This window comes from Misgurnus anguillicaudatus, chromosome 23 (genome assembly GCF_027580225.2).
Source record: "Misgurnus anguillicaudatus chromosome 23, ASM2758022v2, whole genome shotgun sequence".
NCBI lineage: Eukaryota > Metazoa > Chordata > Actinopteri > Cypriniformes > Cobitidae > Misgurnus > Misgurnus anguillicaudatus.
This window is the reverse complement of record NC_073359.2, coordinates 21,403,203-21,430,348: the sequence shown is the minus strand read 5'-3', so window position 1 is coordinate 21,430,348 and position 27,146 is coordinate 21,403,203. Positions and strand designations below refer to the sequence as shown.

Sequence of the window (27,146 nt, the reverse complement as noted above, 5' to 3'; positions counted from 1 at the left end):
AGTACAGTACTTGAAAATAACATGTCCAAAAATACATCAGCATGATCGAATATAAAAAGGTGCTGGTTTGGATAGAGCGATAAGTAGGTGAGATAGCTTTTCATTACATAAACAGCAGGCAAAGAATCACACGAAAATAGCACACGACTGAGAGCACGAACCAAATCATCTTGGTTACTCGTGTTTGCTGCTCTCCGGCTTAGATCATAGGGTAGTCACAGAGAGGAAAGAAAGCTGCCAGGGAGCTGTAAGGAGAAAAGAGAGACCAGAGAAAGAGAAGAAAGAGTAAGTAAGCCAGAAATAAGAAATAGGTAGTGGAAAACGATGCGTAAAGTCGAACAAAACATAAAAAGAGAGGAATGGAGAAAACGCGGAGGCGATGCTCACCTCTTAAGGTTGGTGGTTGATGAGGAGGAGGTGCGGCTGATTCGCTTGGCTGAGGCAGAAGCGGAGGATGATGTGACTTTGGATGACTTTAGGGGAGATGCGGAGCCCTGGCCAGTGACTGTCGGCTTTGTCCTGCTTTAAAACACACACACTTGTTTGTTTAAACCCTATTTTAGTGTTGGCATGAATTTACTGCTAAAAAAATGTTTTTCTTTAAAGGGACACTCCACTTTTTTAAAAATATGCTTATTTTCCAGCTCTCACAGTGTTAAGCATTTGATTTTTACTGTTTTGGAATCCATTCAGCTGATCTCCGTGTCTGGCGGTACGACTTTTAGCATAGCTTAGCATAATCCATTGAATCTGATTAGACCACTAGCATCACGCCAAAAAACAACCAAAGAGTTTCAACATTTTTCCTATTTAAAAGTTGACTCTTCTGTAGTACAACGTGTACTAAGGCTGACGAAAAATGATATTACGCAGCGCTGAAAATAGTCCGCTTGGAAACTTTCAATGGCAGGGGACTATTTTCGGACGCTGCGTAATATCATTGCACCTCCTGCAGCCATGTTACGGCAGCAGAGTCCTTGATTATTACGCCACAATGAGAGTATAGTTCCTAGCCATATCGGCCTAGAAAATCACAACTTTTAATTTTCTGTCGGTCTTAGCACACGATGTAACTACAACAGTCAAGTTTTAAATAGGAAAAATATCGAAACTTGTTGGTCATTTTTGAGCGTGATGCTAATGGTCTAATCAGATTCAATGGATTATGCTAAGCTATGCTAAAAGTGGTACCGCCAAAACTGTAAAAATAAAATGTTTAAAAGGTCACGTTCATTCTGATCCCATATTTTAAACCCTACTTAGTGTGTAATGTTGCTGTTAAGAGCATAAATAACACCTGTAAAATGATAAAGCTCAAAGTTCATTACCAGGCGATATATTTTCTTTAACAGAATTCGCCTTTCAAAGCCTACAGCGAACGGCTGGTTTGGACTACAGTACTCCATTTCCTGCTTTAATGATGTCACTAAAACAGTTTTTGACTAAACTTCGCCCACAGGAATACGTCAGTCGCCGGCTAAGCTAACATCGAATCACAACACACTAAACAAGCTACACAATCAGAACTTAATATGTATTTCTGAAGGAGGGACTTCATAGAACAAGGAAGACATCAGCCAATTTTTAGGACCGTAAAAAACAGCGATATACAGATAAGTAAATTGTGTGAAAAATACCGCGTTTTTTATACGTGAAACATGAACACACGTTATATTGTGCACTGTAAACACAATCAAAGCTTCAAAAACACAGGAAGAACGGGACCTTTAACTCTAGGAGAGCGGGAAAACTAGCCTATTTTCAGAAAAAAGTGGAGTGTCCCTTTAATATCAATATCATCAAAGCAATACAAACAGGAAATGGAGGCTCGTGCACATTTGTATCTTATCTTGCTCCTATCGTAAACAACTTTGATCTGTTTGTCAAACTGAGCTGAATTAAAGTCTCGTTATTTCAAGGAACTTGGGTGGATCTAAAACGAAAAGAAAGTAAAAGCAACCACTTCAAAAACCACTGGATAAATAAGCCTGAGCTGTAGTGCCTTCCTTTCCTTCACATAGCCTGATATAATCTTAATGACCAAAATGTCCAAATCCATTGGCTACGACAGCTGGCTTTGTGCCAACAAACATTTGCTGGAAATGTTTGGACATTAGGAAGAACCTGTCGTCAACATATCAGGACAAACCGTCATCAACATATCAAGGACAAACTGTCGTCAACATATCATCACTTGGACTGATTCTAATCAGCAAAACTAACAAAAACTTTAAGCAAACACTACAAAGATGCATTGTCCCGACTTTTAAATTGGCTTCATAAACATCTTTAAAAAAAAGACAAAGCCAAGGTGCCAGAGTCTCCAAGACGTTGCATACGTGCGTAATGAGTCTTTGTGTTGAGGAGTATCAGTTTTCAATCCCATTCTTATTTCATTTCAGTCCTAAAGTATTCACAATGCAAACAAAGTGGCAAAAGCCCAAGACCTCTTTATCAGCGGCCCACCCTACCTCCGCCGATCACCCACACACAGTCTCGCCGGCGTTATCACCCAATCCAAAAACTCCCCTTTGACTCACCTCCCAGCCCTTGTCTTCACCTCTTCGTCTCTATCAGTTATGAGAAAAGCTTAACCAAAAATAAGTCCTGTCATTATTTACGTGTCATTCAAAGGACTGAAGCTTGCACGATATGAAAACACTATGTGTGATAATTTTCTAAATAATACAATATTCGATATGTACGGAAGAGGATTAGGGCCACTGGTGAAAAAATACCTGAATTCTGACTTTAATCTCAGAACTCAGAATTCTGACTTTGATCTCAGAACTCAGAATTCTGACTTTAAATTCAGAATTCTGACTTTAAACTCAGAATTCGGAATTCTGACTTTAATCTCGGAATTCAGAATTCTGACTTTAATCTCAGAATTCAGAACTCTGACCTCAATCTCAGAATTCAGAATTCTGACTTTAATCTCAGAACTCTGACTTTAATCTCAGAACTCTGACTTCAATCTCAGAACCCTGACTTTAATCTCAGAACTCTGACTTCAATCTCAGAACCCTGACTTTAATCTCAGAACTCTGACTTTAATCTCAGAACTCTGACCTTAATCTCAGAATTAAGAGTTCTGACCTTAATCTCAGAACTAAGAGTTCTGACTTTAATCTCAAATATTTTTTTCACCAGTGGCCCTAATCCTCTTCCGTAGATATGCAACGCAATGTTACGTTTTTAAAACATATTTTTACATTATTATTAATAAATAATTGAATATTTATTATTATATAATCAACACACACACGCACTCCTGCACACACACTAGTCTTTCAGATGCCTGCACCAACAAAAACTCAGCAGTAGAAAAACAATCATGAGCGATATTTCAATATTTTCAATATATCGCCCCAACTTTAATGCTGCGTTTACAGCAACCGCGGTAGAGGCGTGAAGCGCGAGTGATTTCAATGTTAAGTCAATGTGAAGATGTGCCTGGAGGTCCTGCGGCACGGATGAGGCGTTTGGCGTGGAAGACGCGTTTCCACCTCATTCACGCGTCTAGCTCGCGCGAAAGGCGCGAATCGAGCGTTGTTCGCGGTATGCGCAAATGGTGTTTTTTGTGCATTTTGTATTTGACGCGAATTGCCGGCTGACGCCCGAGTTGAAAAATGTGAACTTTGGAAATTTCGTGCCGCGTTAACCAATCAGGAGCCTGCTTGCTGCTGTGGAGGCAACCCCGCCCGGAGTCACTCATTCAGCATGAAGGAACGCTTGATATTGTCCGTAAGCTGTCACCCGGAGCTTTACGACACAAGTTCTTATTTCTATAGAGACAGAAATAAAAAGGACCTCGCTTGGAAGAGTGTCAGTGAGGACATCGGGCAACCTGGTAAGTTGTAATACACATTTAACTTTTGAGTCACGTGACGTTTATTTTCCCCCTATAGTAAGGTTACCAAATACAAACTGGTATCTCTCTCGATAAATGCACAATCAACATCAGCCATCTTGCAAACAGACAACCGCATAGGCACTTGCGGCCCATATCACAAGAAGCGGATTTTGCCTCTGACGCGCGTCAAATGCTTGCTTTTCCCGCGCGTCTACTCCGCTCTACACGTGCGAATGCATTCAAACTGTTCAAGTGCCAAACTAGGCGCGGTAGACGCAATTTTGACGCCTGAAACGCAGTTGGTGTAAACGCACCATAAGACACAAAACATGCACAAAACCACAGAATTAGTCTGTCCAATACTTTCAACAAACACAAAGTCTGTTATGACCTTAAAAGCTTTTGGATATAGTCCGATGAACCATATTTATGACACTTTAATAGTGATTGAAAAAGCTCCAGTTCCCATTTACTGTAAACAAACTGACCAAGTTTTTCCTCAGTCTCATCGTTCACAACATTGTTTTGTTTTGAGACAGAGCAGAGACAGGAAGAGTAGGAGGGCCGGTTATGTCCGAGAGGGCTCTTCAACTCCCATCTCTTTGAGGGAAATTAATTAAGGACTGTGTACTTTAGTCACAAGGGGGTGTTTAATCTACATCAGGGCTTAAATGTGCTAAAACGGGCTTGTTTGAATTACTGACGACGTCGTGCACGTGGATGCTGTGTCCTGTTCTCACCGAGAGGTACTTGAAGATCTTGTTTTATTAGCGTTGTGGGTAAGGAGGAGTGAAGTACATAAAACAGCAACTGTAAATAGGTTGCATTTGTTCCTTGTTCTATTTTTAGAAAGAACTGAGCAGTTTGAAGGGAAAATACATATTGCATGGGACAAACCGCATTACAAACGCCATCATTTACAGTTTCACTGCCCTTTATACATGGATCAATCAATATTTCATGCACACCAATAAATTACTGTTATTCAGTTTATACAACCCCCCTCTCCCTCTCTCTCTCTCATGTTAAGATTTCTACAATCATATGACCTCAGTGATAATGACCTCTAATAGGTCATTTAAAGAGAATGAAATGAAAATCTAACACAGTGTTGATTTTGTGCAGAGAATGGGAAGATACCTGAGAGGCTGTGATGGGGATCTGGTGTGCAGTTTCATGTCTTCAAGCCTGTTGATAGAAGAACATTTCTATTAGATTTAAGTACAGATGTTTGACTCAAACAAACCAATATAACATCATAAACAGCAAGGCAAGTAGTTTGTAATCAACTATTTAAAAAATTCTAAACAAGACACAATACAGTGAAATGAACATGTTAAATAGTAGTCATATGTCAAGAACAGTTTACATTTTTAAAAGGAAAGTTAACTATCATCCATCCATCCATCCATCCACCAACCATTTATCCATCTATTCAACCAACATCCATCCATCTTTCATCCATCCAACCATCATTCATTCATCCATCAAACCATCATCCATCCAATTGACTATCATCAATCCATCCTCATCCATCCATCCATCATCCATCCTCATCCATCCATCCAACTATCATCCATTTATCCAATCATCATCATCCATCCGTCCATCCACTTGTCTTCCGTCCATTTGACTATCATCCATCCATCCATCATCCATTTAACAATCATCCATTCATCCCCTTGTCATCCATTCATCCAACCATCATCCAACCATCATCCAACCATCATCCAACCATCATCCATCCAACCATCCATCCATCCATCCACTTGTCATCCATCCATTTGACTATCATCCATCCCTACCCTTATCATCAATCCATCCAACCATCCATCCATCATCCATCCATTCGACTATAATCCATCCGTCCACTTGTTATCTATCCATCCAACCACCATGCATCTATCCCCTTATCATCCATCCATCTATCCAACCATCATCCATCCATTCAACTATCATCCATCCAACCACCATGCATCCATCCATCCAACCAACCACCATGCATCCATCCATCCAACCAACCAACCACCATGTATCCAACCAACCATTATCCATCCAGCCACTTGTCATCCATCCATTCGACTATAATCCATCCGTCCACTTGTTATCTATCCATCTGTCTATCATCCATCCATCCATCTGTCTATCATCCATCTATTCATCTGTCTATCATCCATCCATCCATCTGTCTATCATCCATCCATCCATCTGTCTATCATCCATCCATCCATCCGTCTATCATCCATCCATCCATCCATCCATCTATCATTCATACATCATCCATTCAACTACCATCCATAAATCCATCCACTCGTCATCCATCCATTTGACTATCATCCATCCCTACCCTTATCATCAATCCATCCAACCATCCATCATCCATCCATTCAACTATCATCCATCCAACCACCATGCATCCATCCATCCAACCAACCACCATGCATCCATCCATCCAACCAACCAACCAACCACCATGTATCCAACCAACCATTATCCATCCAGCCACTTGTCATCCATCCATTCGACTATAATCCATCCATCCACTTGTTATCTATCCATCTGTCTATCATCCATCCATCTGTCTATCATCCATCCATCTCTCTATCATCCATCCATCCATCTCTCTATCATCCATCCATTCATCTGTCTATCATCCATCCATCCATCTGTCTATCATCCATCCATCCATCTGTCTATCATCCATCCATCTGTCTATCATCCATCCATCCATCTGTCTATCATTCATCCATCATCCATTCAACTACCATCCATAAATCCATCCACTCGTCATCCATCCATTTGACTATCATCCATCCCTACCCTTATCATCAATCCATCCAACCATCCATCCATTCATCCCCTTGTCATCTATCCATCCAACCACCATGTATCCATCCCCTTATCATCCATCCATCTATCCAACCATCATCCATCCATTCAACTATCATCCATCCAACCACCATGCATCCATCCAACCAACCAACCACCATGCATCCATTCATCCAACCAACCACCATGCATCCATTCATCCAACCAACCACCATGTATCCATCCATCCAACCAACCATCATCCATCCATCCATCCACTTGTTATCCATCCATTCGACTATAATCCATCCGTCCACTTGTTATCCATCCATCCATCCATCCATCCATCCATCCATCTGTCTATCATCCATCCATCCATCTGTCTATCATCCATCCATCAATCAATCTGTCTATCATCCATCCATCCATCTGTCTATCATCCATCCATCCATCTGTCTATCATCCATCCATCCATCCGTCTATCATCCATCCATCCATCCATCCATCTATCATTCATACATCATCTATTCAACTACCATCCATCCATCGCCTTGTCATCCATCCATCCATCCAACTATCACCCATCCATTCATCCAACTATCATCTATTCATCGAACCATCATCCATCCATCCTCATCCATCAATCATCCATCCATTCCCTTGTCATCCATCAATACAACTATCATTGATCCATCAAACTATCTATCATCCATTAATCCATCCATCCATCCATCCATCCATTTGACTAACATCCATCCATACCCTTGTCATCCCTCAATCCAACCATCATCCATCAAACCATCCAACCATCATCCGTCCATCCATCCATCCAACTACCATCTATTCATCGAACCATCATCCATCCATCCTCATCCATCAATCATCCATCCATTCCCTTGTCATCCATCAATACAACTATCATTGATCCATCAAACTATCTATCATCCATCAATCCATCCATCCATCCATTTGACTAACATCCATCCATACCCTTGTCATCCCTCAATCCAACCATCATCCATCCAACCATCATCCGTCCATCCATCCATCCAACTATCATCTATTCATCGAACCATCATCCATCCATCCTCATCCATCAATCATCCATCCATTCCCTTGTCATCCATCAATACAACTATCATTGATCCATCAAACTATCTATCTATCATCCATCAATCCATCCATCCATTTGACTAACATCCATCCATACCCTTGTCATCCCTCAATCCAACCATCATCCATCAAACCATCCAACCATCATCCGTCCATCCATCCATCCAACTATCATCTATTCATCGAACCATCATCCATCCATCCTCATCCATCAATCATCCATCCATTCCCTTGTCATCCATCAATACAACTATCATTGATCCATCAAACTATCTATCTATCATCCATCAATCCATCCATCCATTTGACTAACATCCATCCATACCCTTGTCATCCCTCCACCCAACCATCATCCATCCAACCATCATCCATCCATTCAACTATCATCCATCCATCCATCTATTTTCCATCCATCCAACTATCATCTATTCATCGAACCATCATCCATCCATCCAAATCCATCAATCATCCATCCATTCCCTTGTCATCCATCCATACAGCTATCATCGATCCATTGAACTATCTATCATCCATCAATCAATCCATCCATCCATCCATTCATCCATCCATCCATCCATCCATCCATCCATCTATCATCCCTCCATCAAACCATCATCCATCCAAGCATCATCCATCCAAGCATCATCCATCCAAGCATCATCCATCCAACCAACCATCATCCATCCAACCAACCATCATCCATTCAACTATCATACATCCATTCAACTATCATCCATCCATCCATCCATCTATTTTCCATCCATCCATCCAACTATCATCCATCCATCCAACTATCATCCATCCATCCATCATTTATGCGTGTCTATGTATTCATCTATCATTTATGTGTCTCCACACATACATAATCATCATCATTGAACCAAAAGGAAATCACAGATGTTTCATTTGTATGTGTGTCTATTTAGCCATCCATCCATCATTTATGTGTGTCTATCTATTTATACATCATCCTTCTTGTATTCCATGTTGAACCAAAGAGAAATCACAGATGTTTAGAGGACTGAGATAAAAAAGATACCAGAACGTTTTTTGTATGTCTTCCCATCTTTAGGTACAGACAAACCATTAGTCTAAGACACGTTACTATGCCAACCAGCTCAGCGCCTGGTGTATCACTCCTCTTCTCTGCACTGTGTTCTTTTGTAATTATTTTCGGTCTTTGTCTTGCATTTGAGACACGACTAGCAACCGCAGCCCCAGCCGGGCGTCATTTAGTTCTTCACTGAGCTAAAAGCTAATGGAAGTTGAAAGATTCCTGATAAAAGGCTCCATTCACATACTGAGGGATGGAGCGTCATTCATGTAATGTGGCTCATTAAAGTGCATATATTGAGAAACGGACCAATGATGTGTTATGATCTTAAACCAGCTTTGATTTTCTTTTTGCCCAGTTGAGATTCAGGCCCACAATTATGCCACCTTAAAGGGTAGGTTCACCCAAAAATGAAAATAATGGCATTATGACTCACCCTCATGTCGTTCCAAACTCGTAAGACCTCCATTCATCTTCGCAACACGGTTTAAGATGTTTTACATTTAGTCCGAGAGCTTGTTGACCCTTTATTGAAAATCTACGTATACTGTCCATGTCCAGAAAGGCAATAAAAAACATCATCAAACCAGTCCATGTGACATCAGTGGGTCAGTTAGAATGTGTTGAAGCATCGAAAATACATTTTGGTCCGAAAATAACAAAAAGTATGACTTTATTCAGCATTGTCTTCTCTTCCGGTTCTGTTGTGAACCGCATGCAAGAGACTAAAGTCATGTGACTGCAGTGACGCTAGAGGTCGACCGATATGGCTTTTTCTCTGGCCGATACCGATATTTAGAAATCAGGGCAGCCGATGGCCGATATGTTTGGCCGATTTTCTATATGTATAATAATAATTGTATAATAATCAAAATGTTCTCATGATTAGCAGATATTTTAAATGTTAAAATGTCACTATTTAAGTCAAAGTATTTTTAAAAATTGTGACTGGTCTTTCTGAAGAGTTTTACAACCTCCTCTGCACCATGCATTTATCAGACACAGATATTACCTGACACTCTGCTGTCATCATCTTTGATCAGTTTTTTACCATGGCTTTTATTGCTTTGTAGGATAAAATCCTTATTCGGTAGACCTGATAAATTATTTATTCATCATAAAGTTAACATAGTAAATGTCTATGGTTTTTAGTTGAGACTGTTATTTAGGGCAAATCTTTCTATACACATTTACATTCTCATTTCTGAGACGCTATAAGTGACTAATTGTGCTGACAGTGACGTCTTGTGAGTTTAGTGTAGGGACAGATCTGTTGTTTCAACCGTTCATTCAAACGAATCCGTTCAAAGGAGTCAGTTCGCGAATCGGACGCATGGTGTTCTAATCAAGGATGAGCAGCACAAAACTGTAAACAAAGTCTTACTGTAACAACACGAAAAACATTTCCTCGGTGGATATGATTTGGTCTTCCGACCTTTTGCCATCGAGTCAGTTTTGTTTTGAGTAATAAAAGCAGGGAGACAGTTTAAAGACAGAAAGCCTGCATGTGCGCGCGGCTCTGCTCTCTCTGTCACGCAAACAAAGAGTATCATCACTCATTAATCACATGAAATGAGCCTAATTTTTGCACGGACAGTGCACCGCGAGACATAAGCCCGTCGCGCTGTTGCACTGGCTGCTTAATTCGCGCGATCCCACCATCGTTTACTAAAGCTGTTTCTGAACAAGGCACGGCTGCACACACACGGGAGTGATCTGCTTTCAGCAAGAGGCAGCGTCACGAGTTCTACAACAACGCTTAGGTGCCTGCAAATGCGCCTGCCTATTTAATCGGCCAAAATATTTAAAATATGCCAAAAATCGGCCAAATAATCGGCCCGGCCGATAAATCGGTCGACCTCTAAGTGACGCTGGTGACGTGTTATCCTCAGACATGTTTGCGAAGTTTTTTTTTTATAACTTACAGCATGCGTCTCCCTCAGACTGTAATTAAGCTTGGGCGCACAAAAAAAAAATGCTGGGGCCCACCATAATAACACGTCAGCCGCGTCACTGCATAAAGTCGTACTTTTTGTTATTTTTGTACCAAAATGTATTTTCGATGCTTCAACACATTCTAACTGACCCACTGATGTCACATGGACTACTTTGATGATGTTTTCATTACCTTTCTTGGACATGGACAGTATACCTTACATAGATTTTCAATAAAGGGTCAGCAAGCTCTCGGACTAATCATAAAAAAAAACTTAGTGTTTTCGGAGCTCTTACAAGTTTGGAAGGACATGAGGGTGAGTCATAAATTATTTATATTTTTGGGTGAACTGTCCCTTTAATGCAAGAATGCATGCAAAGACCTCAAATTAAAAAACTGTAGCAGTCTTTAGTATTTACTATTGTAAAATGCCTAAATGCTAGTGCTATTGAACCTTACTATAGTAAATATTTAAGTATAGACCAATACAGTTTTACTACTAATATCAATTTACTACAGTTGACAATATAGAATAGTATATTAAACTATAGTTAAAAAAATATGAAGAGTTTCGTTGCAAAACGAGATAAATCCATTTTTTTACATTTTTGTCAAAACATGTTTATTATTATGTTATCATGTTATTATTTTGTTTTATGGTGCTACTTAGCTGTATTTTTTAAGTTATGAAGGTTTAAATCAAAACAAACCAACTGCAGTTGAATTGATATTAATTGGAATGCACAACCAAAAAACGAGATTTCTGAACAATTAAAAAACGATGGTTATCTCGTTTTGCAACGAAACTCTTCATATATACTACAGTTTAGGCATTTCTTAAGTTTTCACACTCATTTGTAGATTTCTGGCCTTAAGTTTATGAAAAGCTGCCAGATTGGTTTAAAAACGTTTATAACCAAAACAGGAGCGTCTTACCTTATAGCTCCAGTCGTAGCAGACCTCGGTTGCCGTCGACCCTTTAAGGCACGCAGTTTGTCTCCTTGAGTCATCCCGAGGTCATTCTCTGCGTAATCGTTCTGTATTAGCAGAACGGACAATGAAATACATCTTCATAGTGGGTTTAGGCATTCAATGTCATATGTAAATATAAAGATGTATGATGAATCAGTGACCATACTGACCACCGGCATTATAGCATCAATAATATCATTGCTAAAAGACTAAAATGGACAGTAATACAGTTTATAAGAACAGTAAAGATTACATCAAACTATATGAAGAGTTTCGTTTCAAAACGAGATAAATCCGTTTTTTTAATTGTTCAGAAATCTCGTTTTTTGGTTGTGCATTCCAATTAATATCAATTTAACTGCAGTTGGTTTGTTTTGTTTTAAACCTTCATAACTTAAAAAATAAAGCTAAGTAGCACCATAAAACAGAATAATAACATGATAACATAATAATCAACATGTTTTGACAAAAATGTAAAAAAATGGATTTATCTCGTTTTGCAACGAAACTCTTCATATACAATCAATGTCTATACTAACAAACATAAATAAGTCTTACATCTTCCATGCGGTCCACACTTTTAGATTTAAAGATGGAGGTGTTCATGGAGAGGTTGTCCATACTGGAGATGAGGTGAGGGACAGATCGTTCCTCGTGCTGCCTCTGCTTGGATCTGTGAATATCTCCATGGGCCCAGAGGGTCGCCTGTTTCCTGTACAGGTAGAAAGAGCGTGAGAAGCACAAAAAGAGGAAAGATTCAATGTGTCCTGCTCATATTGGAATAAATCCCATCGCCAACTCACTGCCAATTCCAGATAACAGGCGCTTTGTATCATAATCTCACACGTTTTGCAATGCCCTAAGGAGGAAACTATGTCTGCAGATAACGTGCATCTATACGGTTCGCATGCTACGGTACACTGCATCTTCTCAGCCCAGCAAAACACTTTAAGAGATTAAATGCCCTTCACTTGACCAGAGCTCTGGTTTAACTCAGACCGTGACAGAAATAACACACATAAAGTTTGTTAGTATAAACTTCCAAGTTTGATGATTCAGCGGTAGGGTGACTACTATTGCATCAATTGGATCCGAAAAATGTGCTAACCTCTGTGATCTCTTTCGTAAAGGAGTGCGCTCTCGAAAACACTTCAAGCTTTTGAAAATAAAATATATGGATATCTATCAAGCCTCAAATGCTCTCACATATGCATTGCGTAACTGCTTCAATGATAAACAGTGGAGATATTTGAGAGTTGTTTGGGGAGGGCAGTACTGGTGCATTGTGGATAGCGTCACGACTTACTCTTCCAGGTAATGCTGCTGGGGTCCGATGACCGAACCTGGTCTGCAGATGCGTATCCAGGCGATGGCTTCTGCGGCCGTGAAACGGTAATGCTTCATGAGGTAACAGCCAATCAGAGTGCCTGTACGGCCTAAACCGGCTGTGATTGGTTGGAAAAACATTGTAGGAACCATAAATGCACTGAAATATTAGTTATATTTAATGTGACAAATACTACAATATTGATTCTTGTCAAAGGCGTTGCTTTTTTCTAACAAGCCCATGAGACTCTCTATTGTTTAAAGGTGCAGTGTGTAATTTTTAGATGGATCTCTTAAAAGAAACGCAAAATAATATACAAAACTATATTATCAGTGGTGTATAAAGACCTTTTAAAATGACCCATTATGTTTTTATAACCTTAGAATGAGACGTTTTTCTCTACATACACATGGAAGTCACCATTTTGTGCCGCTATGTTTCTACAGAAGCCCTTAATGGACAAACGTTTTTACTAAGTTGTCTTCGATGATGAAATGTTTGTCCGGTGGTGGCTATCGTAGCTTCTATATGCATTTCAAAAGCGAGGGTTGGGCAGTGGACTGAGCCATTGGTTGCAATTCGCAACCTCACAACTAGATGCCACTAAAATGTATACACTGCGCCTTTAATGCAATACGTAACAACAAAACTCATAACCATTTTGACAACAATTATCCTTTTTTGGCAAAATAGTAGTAAGTAGGTCAATGAGGCAGCATTTCCATATCTTTGATTCAAGTGTTTGTTTTTTTGCCGCCTCACCTTTGCAGTGCACGGCGACCGCCCCATCCGTGCTCTCGCACACGTGCAGAAAGCGTCGGGTGATGACGTCGCTGGGCGTGCTGCCGTCAATGAAGAACAGGTCGTAGTGATCGAACCCGGCGTCCGTGAAACGCTTGGCGTCATAGATCTTCTTGTTGAGACGGACTATGGTGGTGACGTTGTGTTTGCGGAAATAAGGGAAGTAAGCCTCGGGCGCGTGGAGGGGATAACCTAAAATCATAGAAAAGGGGAAGATTGATGTATAGTATATCCATTTGTACAATTTTTTTTCTTCATTTTTTTAGGTGTGGGTTTTTACTATATATGGGGTGTTAAAAAAATTGTTAAAATTTAAATCATTGCTATGTTCTGCGTGGCTTCATACTATGGAGGACGAAAAATGACTTATCCAATACTGCATTGAGAGAGGTTGGGGCTGCATAACATACGGACATGGAAATACAGAAATGTAGAAATACAGAAATAAATGTAGAATTGCATAAATAAATGTAAAAAATGAATAAATAAATGTAGAAATAAATGTAGTGGTGCAAATATAATTAAATGTTAAAGTTTGAAAACAATATATTTATGTCTGCTTTTTTATTTCTGCATTTATGTATTATTCATTTATTTATTTCTACATGTATTTTTTAATTCATTCATTTATGCATTTATTTATTTATACACAAGTCATTTTTCGTCCTCCATATCATACCTGTTCAAAAGAGTCCCACTCCCAATTCTCTGTTAGATTTTGATCCCTAATTATGACTCGGGAAAATCCTTCAATGCAACCTTATGTATTGTTTCACCCATTTTATCACCTGCCAGGCCAAAAATTACAACTCTGACCATCTCCTCGAAACTCTGCATGGCTTTTCAAGTACCACGATTACATTACATCATGTTATTACCTAAACAACAGCGCCCTCTACTGTCAAACACATAAATATCATCAGAAGGGAGTTAAAAAAGGAAAATTCTGTCATCATTTACTCACTCTCATATATATAAATATGTAAATATATATATAAAGGTTAAAGGTTAAAGATTTATACAAGTTTGTAACATGTAAATTAAATTACACAATTTTTATTTTTGGGTGAACTATCGCTTCAAGTTGACCATATCAATGACAATATTCACTTCAGAAAGGGAAAACCCAGGGAACTAAATTAAATGAATGTGTTGCTGTATAGCTTGGTGGTAGAGCAGTGTGTTGGCAGCACAAAAGGTCATGGGTTCGAATCCAGGGAACACGCATACTAATAAAAATGTATAACTCGTAATTCACTGCAAACTGCTTTGGATAAAAGTGATTGACAAATGCATAAACAGAAATGAATATAGCATACAAGCTACATGGAGTGAGGCAAAGTATTCGGCTTACCGTTTTCTACTTTACTTTTCGGATGTGGCCCGCTGAATGCAAGAAGTTTGCCAGGGATGATCCAATTCAGATCACCATTCTCTACACGCTAAACATACAGAAAAACATAAATTTAAGGTGACAAGGAGATAAGATAAAAGAGCAAAAAGATAAAAATCCAGACTAAAGTCTAATAATTGAATTTTGATGAGAAGCATCAAAGTTTGATTTCAGTCATTGATTTAAATCTTACTCAGTCAATATTAAAGATATCAAGGTTATATTTTCATATAAGTAATATTTTTTTACATCATGTAGGATGATTTATGTAGAAAATAGGGATGGGCAATATAAACGATATGCAATATAAACGATAGAAAATTGGCATACGATAGTGCAATAGATTGAAAATCTCTATCGCGATAATGCGTGTTGATGACACAATCTACCCGCGAACTTTAGCCACGAGCTGCAGCCGAATAAACATGGATGAAAGCGTCAGCGAAACAGAGGAACTCGTGAAAAAGACCGATGCAACATCTATTTTGGTAATTAACACCATTAAGCCATAAGTTACATAAGTTAACTGCTGCTCCACGCGCGAAATTGCCATTATGGTCTAGTAATTGTGAAACATGCAATATATATATGCAATATATATATGCAGTATAGTCCCCACAAGCATTTAAAGTGTTTAGTGTTAAATAATTAACTGTGTTTTTAGCAGATAGATCTTGTCGGCTTTATCATTTTAAAAGTAGATCACCACACAAAAAAGTCTGGACACCCATGCTGTAGAGTGTGTCAGGCAAAAGTTCCAGCTAAGAAGTAACAAGGTAACAAGACTAATCTGGCCATAACGGTTTACTTTTTTAGCAGTTTGGCTTTTGTAAGGGTCTATATAACCTGTTCTGAAACGAGTCTATTGAAATTATTATATCGCAATACATATCGCTATCGCAAGAGGCTGCAATGTATAATGCAATATGGATTTTAGGCCATATCGCCCATCCCTAGTAGAAAACAGTAAATCACAAAAATGACTTCTGCTGGGTTTTCACATATACAAAAAACAGCAGGCATGTGTGTAACAGGCGACCCAATGTGTCCAATTTGGATAAAACTCCTATAAATCCTGAGAATATATTATAATAGAAAGCAATCCCTTACGAAAATGAACTATGAACTATGGTATTTGTTGTAATACCACAAATGTACTATTTATACTCAAAATAGTAACCATAGTTTTAAGTAGGAAACCTAATACAAATGGTAATAGAAAAAAACAAATATTGGTTAATTTTCCAGTGGGTTTTATTAAATGATCATAGCATGCCAATAAATCAGTTTAAGGCTTGTTTGGTGTATGATTTAAATTAGATTGATCAGACACTGGCATAAGATGAAATGTCTTCAGGCCTGGCATATACAATAAGATTATGCAACAGGTTTGATTCATGTAATTCCAGGTAAAAGGATCGCCTGCCGGTAGTGAAAGAGTGCTGTTACCTCATAATGTTCATACTCGTGGACCTCAAACGTCTCAAAGTTTAAGAATCCGTGCTGAAGGGCCTGTAAAACAGTTAAAAACAACCAACATCAGTATTAAAACGCCTCTATTATAAAGCATTTAAACAAGTCCAATAAAGATCTGATGTTTGTAAACACAGACCGAAAACCTGCAACTGTCACTCATCTTAAAAAAGGGACCATAAAATGAAGACAACAATGAACTGATGTAAAGATTGTGGCAGTCAGATTATATGGTGACTGCAAAATGATTTTACGCAGTGCCCGAAAATAGTCCCCCGCTATTGAAAGTAACCATTATTGCGCCTGCTGCAGCCATGTTACGGCAGCAAAGTCCTTGATTATTACGCCAGAATGAGAGTATAGTTCCTCCTAGCCATATCGGCCTAGAAATCGCATCTTTTAATTTTCCGTTGGTCTTAGTACAAGATGTAACTACAGAAAAATATTGACACTTTTTGGTCAATTTTAAGCATGATGCTAATGGTTAGGGATGCACCGATATGGAAATTTTGGCCGATACCGATAACTCTTTATATTTGGGGGCTGATAAATATTCATATTAATTCCACAATGAAAAACTCCCAGACCGCAGACATCTTGTCTTTGCGCTAGACTAGCATACTCTTCTTAAGCCCGCAACACGCGTCATCTTCATGCTATGTCACAGAAAGCACCAATCAAAACTTCACATGGCCAGCAATGAGCAAGTGAAGTGGTTCAACAAACCAAAATAATCCATCATTTATCGGCTTTCATTTATCGGCCTAATTTTGCTATCAGACCGATAACCGATAATATTAAAAATAAGCAGTTATCGGCTGATATATCATGCATCCCTACTAATGGTCTAATCATATTCAATGAATTATGCTAAGCTATGCTAAAATTGGTACCACCAGACCCAAAGATTGGCTTGAAGGGATTCCAAAACGGTAAACATCAAAATGTTTAATAATAGGTGAGCTGGAAAATGAGCATATTTTCAAAAAAAGTGGAGTGTCCCTTGAATGGTTAATATCACTACTTTTCAGAAGTGTAAACACAATGGCAGAAATCTCAAACTTCACTAGAAATAAAAAGGAAGGCATTTTTTAATATACTGTGGTTGTTTTCAGTGTGATTACAACAGGGTTCCCACACCTTAGTTAACTTCAAATTCAAAGACCTTTCAGTGACTTTCCAGGTCCACCACCACCCTCAAATTCAAGGACTAAATGTGGGGACACATTTCAAGCGAGAGCAAGGTTACATCGTGTTACCTTTTAAGATACATTGTAACAGTTCCCTTTCGAAGGAACTAGTGCTGCATCACTACGGTGACACTTTGAGGACGCCTCCAGGGGTAAGTGCGTCTGAATGTGTACATCAGTCAATTCAACTAATGGTAAGGCTTAACGACAAAGACAAGGTGACGCAGGTGCCATGAAGTATATGGCTATCTGAAATATTGCCAAAGACGGCATTACAGGGACGCTGGAAGTATGTCAAGGGAGACACAGTGTCTCGTTCCCTTTTCAGGGAACAACAGTTACATACCTAGCTAGAGACGTTTTCATGTGTCAAACACAATTATGCAAAAAAGCATTTTGGTATGAATCAACATTCGCATACAGAAGATATAAGCATTTAAAGCAAACAGTTTAGCACGTGTGCTTAAAAAGTCTAGAATTTTATGATATTATCCTACACTACACAGGGAATAATATGGATTTTTTCCAGAAAACTTCTTGCATAAAATAGATTCAAGAACTTTCAATGACCTGTATCTATGTATGTATATTTTCAAAAACTTCCCAGGGCCTTGAATTCCCCCGCCCCCAGATTCACAAACTTTCAAGGATTTCAAGGACCCGTGGGAACCCTGTATCTCGGTATATGAATCCTATCTATATTTAATGTATTAAATATCTGCCAGTTGACTCATTTAATTACCGCCCTGCCCTGCTTTCACATACAGTACGAAACCTTTTGACTGTCTACATCACCCAAACAACAACAACGACAATGAACTCTACACGTGCAGCTTTAATGCAGATGTACAACAGATGGCCGTGTCCATTTACACACACATATCTGATCCAGACAGCTCACTTGCATGGTTTCTCCCAGGCCGTGGTTATGTAACTGTACTCTGGTCCAGGACCGGTTTAATCGAATAAGCCTAGATGACCTCATCCTCTCTGCTGCTGATGGGAAAAGAGCTTACAGGTGAAATTTGCGTCAATGTGGATGAGTGATTGAAGATTTAGGCCATGTTGGCGTTACTTAACAGTCTCCTGAAACACCCAGGAGATCTAGATGGTGGGCAGAAGGTTGGGGGTTCAAACTGTAACAAGGGATAATCCATAAGCTATCAACGTTGAGTCATGAATGGGAACACTTAAAGGAATAGTCTACTCATTTTCAATATTAAAATATGTTATTACCTTAACTAAGAATTGTTGATACATCCCTCTATCATCTGTGCGCGTGCACATAAGCGCTGGAGCGCGCTGCGATGCTTCGATGGCATTTGGCTTGGCCCCATTCATTCAATGGTGCCATTTGGAGATGAAGTTGGAGGTGACCGGACACATCAACGTTTTTCCTGTTTGGGACGAGTGGTTGTACGAGCGGGTTTGGTGGTACAAAATAAAACGTAGCGCTTTTCTAAGCGGATTTAAAAGAGGAGCTACATTTTATGGCGTAATAGCACTTTTGGGAGTACTTTGACTCGGCGCAGTAACACCCTCCCTCTCCCATTATGAGAGTGAGAAGGGGAGCGGACTTTTCAGGCGAGTCGAAGTACTCCCAAAAGTGCTATTACGCCATAAAATATAGTTCCTCTTTTAAATCCGCTTAGAAAAGCGCTACGTTTTATTTTGTACCACCAAACTTGCTCGTATAACTACTCGTCTTAAATAGGAAAAACGTTGATGTATTTGGTCACTTCTAACTTTATCTCTAAATGGTACCATTGAATGAATAGGGCTAAGCTAAATGCTATCAAAGCAACGCAGCGCGCTCCAGCGCTTACGTGCACGCACACAGATGACAGAGGGATGTATCAACCCTTCTTAGTTAAGGTAATAACATATTTTAATATTGAAAATGAGTAGACTATTCCTTTAACCAGTGGTAGCTTTAACAATTGAGACTCGCCTAGCGGCCCAATTCGTATACAATCCGTCCTAAATAGTATTCGAAATAGGAGTTGAAATCCTTAAAGCAGCTTAAAATTCAAAATGCAGACCCATGCAGACCCTTTTTGTCTGATATTACCCACAAATGAAAGTTAGAAATAAACAGAAGAGCTTGACTTTTTAGGATTGCTTTTTGCAAAGATCCCACAAACAACCTTTCCATTACCAGGCCAGATGTTTAACCCCTTGCTATGCCACATCACTACAAAAACAGCTGAGCTCATGATGGTAAAAGGGCATTAAGTGCTCTGCAAATGGTGATGTGATTTCATTAACAGGCTTCAGTGTTTATCTCCCCACCAGAAGCTCAATGAGAGATGAAGTGTGAGTCACAAAACGAAGAAGGCTGTTAATGACAGCCAAAGGCAACAGAAATAAAGCTGTCACATATGCCCATCTCAAACCAAATCATGGTAAGAGAAGGCACAATGAAAGAGGACCCAAATGTCCACAGGTTTATATTTATGCATTTGAAAGATGCCTGAATCCAAATCGATTTACAGCGCATTCAAAGCTACACATTTTATGAAGGTGGGCATTCCCTAGATGCGAACCCATGACCTTGAGATTGCAAAAACAACGCTCTTATCAAATGTAAACATATATTAAGTAAACCATGGAAATTGTGTGACATGTTTTCTTTGATGTGGGCTGAGCAAAGCACATTCCAGAGTTTAAGGCGACTCAAGAATGCATGCTCACCGTGCTGAACGTGTCTTTCCAGTGTGCCGGGATGATGTCACGTCGATATTAGTCTATTTGCGGAGTTGTTGCTGAGATACTCAAAACATACAGTAGAAACGCATGCTTGACAAACACACTTCTACACAGCAGCCAGTTCGAAGAATTCAACTAGCAACACCTATTTGGGTAATAGTGTCTACTTCGAGTCGCAAAAAAACATTTGGGAATGTCATCGACCAAAACTCCAACTTTTCATTGTGCTTTGGAGAGGAGTTTAGAAAACACTGCAAAAAATGATTAAAGATTTTCTTAGTATTTTTGTCTTGTTTATAGTAAAAGTATCTAAACATTCTTAAATTAAGATGCTTTTTCTTGATCAGCAAAACGACCCAAGAAAACAAGTCTAGTTATTAGATGTTATTAAATGATTTTGTGCATGAAACAAGCAAAAAAAAAAAAATCTGCCCATGGGTAAGCAAAATATCTTAAACCCTAAATTCAAGAAAAATTCAAGAAAAATTTACTTACCCCATTGGCAGATTTCTTTGCTTGTTTTATGCACAAAATCACTTAAATTTGATATTTTTGGTCTAATAACTAGACTTATTTTCTTGGGTCGTCTTGCTCATCAAGAAAAAACATCTTAATTTAAGAATTTTTAGATATTTTTATTGAAAACAAGACAAAAATACTGCACTGCAAAAAATGACCAAAAGTACTTAGTACTTTTGTCTTGTTTTCAGTACAAATATTTAAAAATTCTTAAATTAAGATGAGCAAAATGACCTAGGAAAATAAGTCTAGTTTTAAGACAAAAAATATACAATTTAAGCAAATTTGTGCTTAAAACAAACAAAAAAATCTGCCAATGGAAAAAGAAAAATTTTCTTGAATTAAGTGTTTATGAAAAAATAAACTTATTTTAAGAAAATTTTTCTTATTCCATTGGCAGATTTTTTTGTGCTTGTTTTAAACACTACTTAAATGTTATTATTTTTGTCTAAAAACTAGACAAAAACTTATTTTCTTTCTTAGGTGATTCTGCTCATCAAGAAAATAGATCTTAATTTAAGAATTTTTAGATTTTTTTTACTGAAAACTATACTAAGTCATTTATTGCAGTGTGTCAACCCTCTTGTTTTTCCCGGGATTCTCTGATATTTTACCATTCTTTCCCGTCATCATCCCGTTTAAATAATTTCCCATATTTTAGTCTTTCTATAAAAAAATCCCACTTGCTGTATTTGACGTTTGCTACATTCCCCTTCATCACTGCAAAAAATTACTTCGTATTTTTTGTCTTTATTTTAAAAAAAGATATTTGTACTAAAAACAAGATGCATTTTCTCGATGAGAAAAATGACCTAGGAACACTGCAAAAAATGATTTTCAAGAAAATAAATTTAGTATTTTTGTCTTGTTTTCAGTAAAAATATCTAATAAATTCTTATATTAAGATGCATTTTCAACAAAACGACTCAAGAAAATAAGTCTAGTTTTTAGACCAAAGATATCAAATGCAAGTGATTTTGTGCATGAAACAAGCAAAAAAATCTTTGAATTAAATTAAATTTGATATTTTTGGTCTAAAAACTAATTCAAAGATTTTTTGCCTATTTCATGCACAAAATCACTCACATTTAATATTTTTGGTCTAAAACCTAGACACATTTTCTTGGGTCGTGTTGCTCATCAAGAAAAAGCATCTTAACTAAGAATGTTTAGATATTTTTACTGAAAACAAGACAAAAATACTAAGAATTTTTTTTCTTGAAAATCATTTTTTGCAGAGTGGGTACATATATCCGAGAGAAACCAACTTCTGTAATTAAATTAGGCAGGACTGGATTTGCCCATTGAGATCTGATTGGATCGATTGAAGTTGGGTTGTGTTGCTAATTGCTAATCGCAGCTATCTTCTCCTGGACCCTGCCCACCTGCCATACCATATGATCGGAAGTAATGAGAGCTCGCTTTGAGGAGGGGAGGAGATTTGCGGTTTTGATTAAAGATTATGAGGGCACATTCATTTTTAAAAAAATAATGAAGCTCACAAATTAAGTAATTTGTAAAAAAAATACCACAATATTCCAAAACTTTAACTATAGTGACATGTGTATCTCTCACCTTCCTAATGCCTTGCAAACAGTCGAGAACAGTCAAATTGTGTGTGCAATTCCCAAATGAAGCATCCCTGAAAGAAGAGAGAAAAAGCATATTAAAAAACTTTTACCGTGTAGATGCAAGTCACACGAGATCAAATTCACCCACCCATTTCCTTCTCACACCTATACCAATACACAAAGTCCCATTATGTGCAAACGAAACACCACCACTGTGGCCGGCTTTCTTCCGCAGTAAACCATTACCACTGAATGCAAGCAACTGGGTCAGTCTCTTTGTATTCAGGTATGGGAGAAGGGCGAGATGGAGAACATAGGCCACAAGAGGTAAAGAAACAAAAAGAGACCAAACCTCAAATCTGTCCAGTCTGCACACAAAGGCTAGGGTCATCTCTAGAGTCAAGGCGGCATAATAAACATATCATCGACAAGGATGTTTTTGTTTTGAAAAGAAGATAAAGCCTCCAGAATCAAGGAACGAGTTTGGTGCTTTGCAGTATGCATATGCTTAACTCGGTTTATGATGCAGAGGCTGGATTGCATAAAAAGTAGGTCAGTATTCTACTGGGTCTCCCGTTGTGTCTTAATGGAAAGACATCAGACTGCACTCACCCACACGCATACCCAAACTCCCACAAGATGGCAAAGAGTTGTTGCATGTTGGCGCTCTTAACAATGCCTTTAAAACTGATGTACAACATAATCTTTATGATAATACTCTTTCATTTCACAAAATATTCTTCTTTCATGTCTCACCTAGCTGATAGATGGACAAATCCAGCTTTAACCCTGTCCATCTATAAAATTTAATTATTAATAATTTTTGCAATTTAACGAATACCTATTTCATTGCTAAAAACAAGGTTATTTTGTGTACTTGGTATAATACAATGTGTTCGTGTGGTTTATGGTTATAAAACACATTATTTTCCACATACCGTATATTTTTGTAGCGTTGTGATTGGCCTATATACCTCTGACGTCAGCCAGAAATGTTACGCTCCTTACCATGTTTGAAAGATTCGGTCACAATGCAATGCTAACAGGAGTTAAATTACAGGCTATGAGTCCAAGCGCGAGGAATCATAATAATGTCGGTCTTTACTACATTATAAATCCCAAGAAATACACTGTTACCTACAATCGGTGTGTTTGTTGTAGTCCAAGAAAAGAGATTTACGTTGGAGACGATAACTTGCATCATGGTTTACTTTGGGGTTTGTACCTTTCGCATATCATTAACATGTACTAATACACACTTACACACCAAAGGGAAACGTAAAATCGTGAATCGGATCATAGGTGCTCTTTAATCCAAACTTTATTTAAAGTGAATTGCAGTCGGAGTCGATGGTGTAGTGGGCAGCGCTCCAACATGTGGTGCTTTTGCACTTTCAGCGGCCCGAGTTCGATTCCCGGCTCGTGGCCATTTGCCAATCCCGTACCCCTCTCTCTGCCCTGTACTTTCTGTCCTCTCCTCAATTACTCTCAAAAGAATGGCAAAATGGCCAAAAAAAAAAAACTAAAGTGACTTGCAGCATAGACTTCGCCAGGTATCTCCACGTGTCTAAAAGTCGGCACGAAACAGAAGTTGTCTGAATTTCCCTACTGTGACATTTATCTGAGTGAAACAGCTTCCGAAATGATTTCAGGAACTTATTTTGTCCATCGCCAACTGATTAAATCGTTGGAAGTTGGGCATTGCTAACAAAACCTCAGAAGCCCCGCCCTCGCACAAGGAAAATAAGGAAAGTCGTTTTGAGGGGGGTTGGAGGCTTCTGCTTAGGCCACATGAATTAAAAAACGAACAATAAAGAAGTGCACAGATAAATCATTTATTAAAAACACTACAATAAACTAAAAAAATAAGAATGGTCAATTTCCATTCATGGTAACTTTCGGCTCATAGAACGACAAACCCCGGCGGCTACGACAAACCCCGGCGGCAACGACAAACCCCGGCGGCTACGACAAACCCCGGCGGCTACGACAACCCCAACGGCTACGACAACCCCAACGGCTACGACAACCCCAACGGCTACGACAACCCCAACGGCTACGACAACCCCAACGGCTACGACAACCCCAACGGCTACGACAACCCCAACGGCTACGACAACCCCAACGGCTACGACATCCCCACCCGCTACGACATCCCCACCCGCTACGACAACCCCAGCGGCTACGACAACCCCAGCGGCTACAACAACCCCAGCGGCTACGACAACCCCAGCGGCTACGACAACCCCAACTCTTCAGTTATCAGCCTACATCCCTGGAATCACGAAAATCCGTCTCTACAAATATGATTGACAGCTCTGATTTGGAGAAAAAAAACAATATATCCTCAAAATCCCCTTAACAAAAGCAGTACAACATAATCTCATTAAATGTTTGTTCCAGACTTTTTGTTTCGCTAAAGGAGGCATCACAGAGGGTATTTAGGGATAAATCATCTTCTTTAGAATTGAAGGCTGGGCTCTAAGGCTGGGATAAGCTGGGCTATTAAGCACAGGGCGTATGGCGGGCGAGCAAAGGAACAGCAGCTTACAGATGCAAAAACCGCAAGACACGCATTAGTGCCGTTACGTAACCGGCACCACCGGTTAGCAGACACAGATTTACCATGGTAATGGCTTCTGTGAACGTAAAAGCTCAAAGGTCTTCCGAGTGTTCAGGGGCTAGTGCTTAACCAATCAAGGTGTGATTTAACAAACCTGAAAGATGATCGGCCACAAGTCAGCACCTATCAGATGCTTACGTGATCAAAGCAAGAAAATGACAGGGTGATGAAAACCTCAAAACTCAAGGGAGGATTTCTGATTGGATGTACGCATGTCTGTTGGAAACGGTGACAGGACATGAGACCTTACTGACGTGTGTGTCAATGATCAAACCTGAAAGGAATATGTGAGCTCACTGGGCTAAATTCAGCATGTACATGCAAAGGTGAAACTTAAAGCAGGAAATGTATGTCCTTTTTTGTACAGATCTGGGTGTTGAGATGCTTTGTGATTGGTAATTCATATCCCATATAAGAATATCATATTCTTTGGGTCAGAAACCTCTCCAAAACTGTTCATGGATCAGCTCTTACACAGTGGACCAAGTTTCTGGGAACACTGCCACTGCTTTCCTTGTTGGACTGCCAAATATTTGGCCAGACAGGAAATTTTTTTCATTATTCTTACATAATGACACTGCAATGCTAAAGCCCTTTCACTAGATTAAAGCCCTTCAACCACACCACTAAGCAAGTCTTTAATCTTGTGTTTGGTAACAAAACTGTACCAGTTTACTTGAACTATATTTTCACTGCTAACAAACTCCTACTAAACAATGTGAACTTTCAGGTTATTTCATTAAGCATCTCTTCAAGACAATGAGTTGCGGTCATGCTGAGCATACCATTATTGGGTGGATACTTGTCTTTACAAGGAGCGATTTGTTGTGTTAAATATCCTGACCTTTAACTAAAGATCAACACGCAGACAATTTGGCCCGACAGATGAAGTGGAAACCAATTAGATCACCAGTTAACCCCAAATGTGGGCCCAAATTTTAATGACCTAATCCCATTCTGGACAAAAATACATCAGCCAATGTGAACCCACACAGCTAAAAATAGACTAAGAAATCCTTTCAAGCCCTATTCCTGGCAGAGATCCCCATCCGTTCAGGTGAACTTGGCAGTGTGATGTAGTTTATAAAAGGCAGATGAAACATCACAGCGACTTAAATGTTTTCAACTACGTAACATCTCTTTGTTGCTTCCTCTTGTTGTGATAAACTTGACCGTGACTCATTTCTCGCACACAGCTTTCCTTTATTGGATAATGTGGCCCATTCATTGTTTCCCACAGGGACCCCAAGCCTCTCATAAACAATACAACCATTTACTTTTGGAACCAACCAATTGTTAAGCATTACATAATCACTTGTACTGTTTGTCTCTGTTGAGTGTCGTGTCTACAACCGCCAAGTGGGGGATGAGGTGACAAAGCTCTTTTATTTCCATGCGCAGCTAAACTTTAACAATCACATCTTTGTGGAGAAAAAAGGGCCAGGAAAATCATTAAAAAGATTGGATAAAAGAAAAAGTGCCTCTTCATATGAAGGACTGCATCTTATTTAATGTGTTATGTTATTGTTAATCATTCATTTAAGTCCACCCAAATATGCAAATTCTCTCACAGAACGTTATCTTATTGGTGGGTCAACAATGGTAAGGCTCCAAAAGCACATCCATCATTTAAGTGTATCGAACATCTATTTTAATACAAAATTATTTGGTGGTGTTCAGCGAAAGAAAGCGAGTCATATACATCTGGGATGGCATGGGGTTGAAATTTTTTTTAGAGAATTTTCATATTTGGGTGAACGGGATTAAGTGGATTTGAAGCGAAGGTATTTGATGAACGTAC

The 27,146-nt window shown here is 39.0% G+C and overlaps 1 protein-coding gene across 7 annotated transcripts in view; it reads right to left on the bottom strand.

Moving 5' to 3' along the window:
• Positions 1–27,146, bottom strand: part of cdc14ab (cell division cycle 14Ab) — a 51,728-nt gene that overhangs the window by 8,073 nt on the left and 16,509 nt on the right. For 5 of the 7 annotated variants that reach the window (XM_055218591.2, XM_055218592.2, XM_055218594.2 and 2 more), the window contains 9 exons: positions 22,727–22,793; positions 16,710–16,772; positions 15,222–15,309; positions 13,829–14,059; positions 13,046–13,184; positions 12,298–12,451; positions 11,704–11,804; positions 4,997–5,044; positions 388–522 (listed from right to left, as the gene is read on the bottom strand). In XM_055218591.2, the coding sequence (XP_055074566.2) occupies positions 388–522; positions 4,997–5,044; positions 11,704–11,804; positions 12,298–12,451; positions 13,046–13,184; positions 13,829–14,059; positions 15,222–15,309; positions 16,710–16,772; positions 22,727–22,793 (1,026 nt within the window). Of the gene's footprint in view, positions 1–161; positions 246–387; positions 523–4,996; positions 5,045–11,703; positions 11,805–12,297; positions 12,452–13,045; positions 13,185–13,828; positions 14,060–15,221; positions 15,310–16,709; positions 16,773–22,726; positions 22,794–27,146 lie in introns of all 7 variants that reach the window. The other 2 variants (XM_055218593.2, XM_055218588.2) reach the window with 2 other exon arrangements.